Raw genomic sequence first — 5,523 nt, 5'->3', positions numbered from 1 at the left:
TGTGTTGTGTGTATGTATGTGTTGTGTGTGTGTTGTGTCTTGTGCATGTTTGTGTGTTGTGTGTGTGTTGTGTGTTACGTGTGTTGTGTGTGTTGTGTGTGTGTGTTGTGTGTGTTTGTGTGTTGTGTGTGTCTAGGCCAGGGAAGCAGTGAGTCGTTTCTGCCCAGGAGCAGCTGCGTGTGAGGCCAGTTCTTGGCCTTATATGCGGCTTCTGAGGACTTTCCAGAAATCGTGAAGTAGGAGCCGCCTGCTGTAATCAGGCACATAAGTCACACATCCCAGAGTTGGGAACCAGTGCAGAAGGCCCAGGACAGACCCCAAACTGAAGCCACAGCCCTGACACCTGCCACCCTAGCCCTGGGCTCCGTCTCTGCCTCTGGAGCCTCCTGTCTCCAGGGCTCAGCTCCCCTCCCCTCTGTGGCTGGGCTCTGCCTCCTGGGCTGCTCCTCTCCCCAGCCCTCTCTCTGGGCCCGGCCTGGACACTTGCCCCCTCCCTGGGCTGCTTCCCCTGACTGGCCCTGTCCTGGGTTCCTGGGCTCCCTCTCTAGGTGGTGGAATCAGGAAGGCATGGACACAGGGCTGCTCCAGAGGGCCCCTGACTGCATGTGTGTGGCTCCTTTCCAACAGGGAGACTGGCTGCTGGCTGTCCTCTTACTGCGGCCTGTCCCTTCCAATCAGTGCCCAGGGCTCTGTGAGTGAGGGTGCGGTCTGCATTTAGGTTCCTCTCCTGTGAGGTTTAGCTGAGTTTTCTGGCTCCAGAGGGATGTTGTGTGACCTTTGGCCCGCTAAGGTCCACTACACAAGGAAAGACATCTACACATTTGCTAATTTTTTTTTGTTGTTGTTGTTGTTGTTGTTTGTTGTTGTTGTTGTTGTTGTTGTTTGAGACACAGTCTTGCTCTGTTGCCCAGGCTGGTGTTCAGTGGCGTGATCTCAGCTCACTGCAAGCTCTGCCTCCCGGGTTCACACCACCCGCCTGCCTCAGCCTCCTGAGTAGCTGGGACTACAGGCGCCCGCCACCTCGCCTGGCTAATTTTTTGTATTTGTTAGTGTTTATGTAAACACTTTCAATTCATGATACAATTGCTGAGCCAAAGCAATAATGGAAGATTCTTAATGTTTTATTAGTTTAGATATGAAGCCAATTAATCATTTCATTAATAAATTAAAAAGCATTCTGAGAATATTAAGCATAATCTTATTATTGTATACTTGGAACATAAGACAAATTTTCAATTAAAATTAATTCACTCTGATTTTTTAAAAATCTACTTGTCAGGAGCACCTGGCTTTGCTGGTGTCTGTGAGCGGCTGGAGATGGTGGTGAATGGCCTGTTTGCATTTCTTGGAAGAAGAACTTTTATTCTGTGGCTCAACCCAGGTCTCTGCCTTCCTTAGAGACTGAGGCCCATCCTTCAGTTTCCCTGATTCTGGAAGAGCGGGGGGGTTGAATGGAGCGGGGGTGAGAGAGTGGAAAGAGGGCACAAGGAGGAGGCCTGGGGACAGTGACCATGACAGGAGAGGAGGGAGGGATGCGGGAGGTGGGAGAGAGAGGGAGGCTGTGAGAAGGAAAGGGAGGGACGGAGCTGGGCGCCCTGGGGGAGCAGGGAACCCAGAGGGGGCTCTGAGCAGAGGGGAAGGCAAGGCCCAGGGGAGAGGGGAGGAGGGGGAGGCCGATGGGGCACCAGGCAGGGGGAGGAAGCCGTCACCTGGAGAATGGCCCGAAGCCTCCCACTCAGGGCTTGGCTGTGCTCATCTAGTCCATCCCAGGGCTGGAAGGGACGTCCCTGGCGGTCCACAAAGGTGTCCCAGCAGTGCTCAAATTCTGAAAAGGGACAGGGGAGATAAGTCACGCTCTGGCTGTGGGGACCGGGCGGCACCAAGAGCCCGTGACTGTCAGGACAGACTTCCCACATCCTGGTCTCGGTCCCTCCTTTCCCTCTCCCTCCCCGAGGGACTGAGCTCCTTCATCAGGCACTTCCTTCCCACTGGGACCTGGGCCAGCGCAGTTCTCATTCTTTCGGGAAGCCCCAAGTTCTGCTTCCACTTCCAGCCACCCTCCCTTCCCTCCCCGGGGCCACACCTCCTGGCCTGGCCTCTCTCTTCCCATAGACCCCAGAGTCGGGTCCCAGAGTGCAGCCATCGTCTCTGCAGGCAGCAGACCAAGGCCTTTCTCCTTTTCTTCCCAGAGACCTCTCCTGCCCCCACCCACCCCACCCCACCCAAACCTTCCATTCTTACCCTTGTAGGTCATGATGGAGACTTGGGCCCCAGCATCCCGCAGCGTTCGCAGTGCCTCCTGATACAGGGAGTCGTAATCATAGATGCGGGCAGCGAAGATGCGCAGTCTCATGTGTGTGTTCTCCTGAAGGAACGCACGCACTTGCTCGGCACAGCCCCAGCTGAAGCAGGGGCTCCAGGAGATGAACCAAGTGACCCTGTACGTCTGGGCCGGGTCCAACTGCCAAGAAGGAACCTGGCCCAGGAAGCACAGCTCCGCGTGGCAGCCGTCAACACCATGGAGAAGATTCTTAGCCTAGAAAAGGAAACAGAGTGTGAGGTGATGCGTGGTGAACAGGGAGGGAGGGCCAGGACCAGGTGGGGCTGGGGAGGCGGGGGCCTCCAGCACAAAATTAGAGGGGTCGCCAAAACCCCGGTTATTAGGATGCATGATTTTCTCTGCAGTATTAAAAATATCAAATGTTGTGCAGAAATCCGAAGATAAGCAAAACATTGTCCATTAAATGCAAACAGATCAGGAGCAATGAGGTTTGATTTTGCCCCAGCTCCGATATACACCGGACAGCACTCTCCTGTCAGTCTTTATTAAAATCTTCAGTTTTATTTGTCATGATCCATTTGTATTAAATTTGCCTTTTAGAATATTGCATTAATTATTAAATTAGAATGTGTTTTCTCTAATTACTGAGCATTTGGAGTCCCCTTCAATTTTGTACCCAAGGTCAGAGCCTTCAGGACCCTCACCCCAGGCCCAGCCCTGCAGGGAGAGGCTACAGAGATGGGACGGGGAGGAGGAGCCGGCGGAGCCCCGGGGTCATTGGCCTGATGCCCCTGAGTGAGTGTGGTTCTTTCAAGGGGAGATTGACCTGCTCTACTCATCAACTCTCCTACTGCCATCCCATCTCGGGCCCATTATTCTAGAAGCTTCTATTCTGTGCCACAACCTGTGCTGAGCCCAAATGTGATATAGACTTAGGCCAAAAGGCCTTCCACCAAAAGTAGTGGGAAAGGGAAGACCAGCAGGACTCACTCCAACATGGGAAGGTCCCTGGGACATGGGATAATTGTCATTATCATGACTTATAGAAACATGGTATTTACTCCAAACTTCAGAGTAAAGGATTTTCCACTAAGACTAGGAACTGGTCAAGCTGGGGACAGCAGGGCAGCAAGGACTGTGATTGTGATGGGGACAAGAAGAGGAAGGGACTGCATTCAGAGTGGACGCATGGTGGAGTGGATGACACGGTTTGTGCTAAGAAGGAGCTGTGGGTCATTCCTGGGGGAGTCCCACTGCTTAGGCAGTGATGGAGACTGGCACCCTTCAAAGGATGTTCTAAGCAGTGTGTGTGGGTCCAGCAAGGCCCACATTGAGCTCACAGAACCCAGAGAAGCCCCCAGTTTCCAGCACCAGAGCCAAGCAGAAACTGGCCTCTCCAGACAGAGGCTGTGCTGGGTAGGGTCCAGGGAAGAAAGTCCCGCGGGCTCAGGGCCCCTCCGCCTGGCCTGGCCCAGCTCCTCCCCAAATGCTGGACATCCCTGCATCCTGACATGAGGCCTGTTCTGGCCTTGCTGTGGACTCCACCCCGGGCAGGACAGAACCCCTGATCGGCCTCTCCTGCCTCAGTCTCTCTCCCTGCAGGATGAGGCCAAAGAGCAGGCACAGGGTCATCCTGGCCTTGTGAGTCAGGTAGGCCCTGAGTCCTCAAATCCCACAGTTCCGAATCGCTCCTGGTGGGAGCTGCGTCCGTGAGGGGATCCTGGGAGGCTCCTCAGGAAGCACTTTGCCGTCAGGCAGACTCCACCCCACCTGGCCATGGAGAGTCACAGAAGCCGAAGTCTCCCCCAACCCCTGGGCCAAGCAGCAGCAGCTGCAGGAAGCACAGGTGACAGACACTCTGCAGGACACCACAGGTACCACCCAGAACCTTCTGCCTATGCGTGTCCATGGATTGGGAGGGCCCAGCCTGGATGCAGGTGGCTGGGTTGGTCACCTTGTTGCGTAGAAAGCCCCTGTGCTCGTCCATCAGGACCCAGGTGCCATTGTCCAGGCGCTCCAACTCGTAGCACAAGTAGGTCTGGTGGCGTCCAATGCCATTGTTAAAGTTGGAAGTGAATGTGCATGGATCCATCAAGTGTCTGTGGACAGCAGGGGGAAAGCCCAGAGGAGAAAGAGCCCTCCTGGACTGCTCTGCCTCCTCCTCCCTCCCCACACTTCCCCCCTTGCACCCCACCCTCCTTCCCCCTGCTCCCCACATCCCTTAGCACTGCCTCCAAACCTCCCCCTCTGACTTCTGGGGCTCACTGGGAGATCACTGCAGCCCTGCGGCCTGTGTAAACCTTGTCAGGGTCTCCCCAGGGTCAGCTCAGTGTGCTTAGTCCCTCTCCCTGGGGTAGAGCTGGGCCTCCTTCCCTGGCCTCACCATGCACCCCTGTCCTGGCTCAGCTCTCTCTCAATCCCTGCTGGAGATGGACCCGCTGGGGCTTCCTCCTGCCTGCAGGGTTAACTCCTACCACATCCAGCATCAGGACAGTGACACTCCTGAGGGGCATTACTGGGGAGAGGAACCTGCCGGGACTTCTTTTCGGATAATTCATAGGATTTTCCACATCCCTTAGGGTGCCCTGAGGTCTCCCAAATGTGCTTCTCAGGCAGTTGAGATGGGGCAGTTCAGGACTCTTGGGCTGGAAACACCAGCCCCACCTTGAAGGCCTCTCCCAAGCCCCTCACTATGCATCCTGACATAACCAGAATTAGAAAAATCTCTGTTGAGGCAGCAGCAAAAGAAAGAAAGAAAGAAAGAAAGAGAGGGAGGGAGGGAGGGAGGGAGGAAGGAAAGAAAGAAAGAGGCCGGGCGCGGTGGCTCACGCCTGTAATCCCAGCACCTTGGGAGGCTGAGGCGGGTGAATCACGAGGTCAGGAGATCGAGACTATCCTGGCAAACATGGTGAAACCCTGTCTCTATTAAAAATACAAAAAATTAGCTGAGCGTGGTGGCGGGCACCTGTAGTCTCAGCTACTCGAGAGGCTGAGGCAGGAGAATGGTGTGAACCCTGGAGGCGGAGCTTGCAGTGAGCTGAGATGGCGCCACTGCACTCTAGCCTGGGCAACAGAGCGAGACTCCATCTCAAAAAAAAAGAAAAAAGAAAGAAAGAAAGAGGAGGGGAGGGGAGGGGAAGGGAAGGGAGAAGGAAAGGAAAGGGGAGGGGAGAGGAGGGGAGGGGAGGGGAGGGAAGGGAAGAAGGAAGGAAGGAAGGGAGGAAGGAAGGAAGGAAGGAAGG

At 55.0% G+C, this 5,523-nt stretch overlaps 1 protein-coding gene across 17 annotated transcripts in view; it reads right to left on the bottom strand.

Moving 5' to 3' along the window:
• Positions 1–1,094: 1,094 nt before the first annotated feature.
• The window catches only part of LOC111549002 (DNA dC->dU-editing enzyme APOBEC-3A-like), a 10,271-nt gene continuing 5,842 nt past the window's right edge, over positions 1,095–5,523 (bottom strand). For all 17 annotated transcript variants that reach the window (XM_023221967.1, XM_023221973.1, XM_023221977.1 and 14 more), the window contains 4 exons: positions 4,236–4,380; positions 2,242–2,536; positions 1,710–1,825; positions 1,095–1,430 (listed from right to left, as the gene is read on the bottom strand). In XM_023221967.1, coding sequence (XP_023077735.1) covers positions 1,416–1,430; positions 1,710–1,825; positions 2,242–2,536; positions 4,236–4,373 — 564 coding nt within the window. In that variant the 5' untranslated portion in view covers positions 4,374–4,380 and the 3' untranslated portion in view covers positions 1,095–1,415. The remainder of the gene's footprint in view (positions 1,431–1,709; positions 1,826–2,241; positions 2,537–4,235; positions 4,381–5,523) is intronic.

This window comes from Piliocolobus tephrosceles, chromosome 19, assembly GCF_002776525.5.
Source record: "Piliocolobus tephrosceles isolate RC106 chromosome 19, ASM277652v3, whole genome shotgun sequence".
In the NCBI taxonomy this organism is placed as follows: domain Eukaryota; kingdom Metazoa; phylum Chordata; class Mammalia; order Primates; family Cercopithecidae; genus Piliocolobus; species Piliocolobus tephrosceles.
Note: the sequence above shows the minus strand (reverse complement) of the source record. Positions and strands in the feature narration are given on the sequence as shown.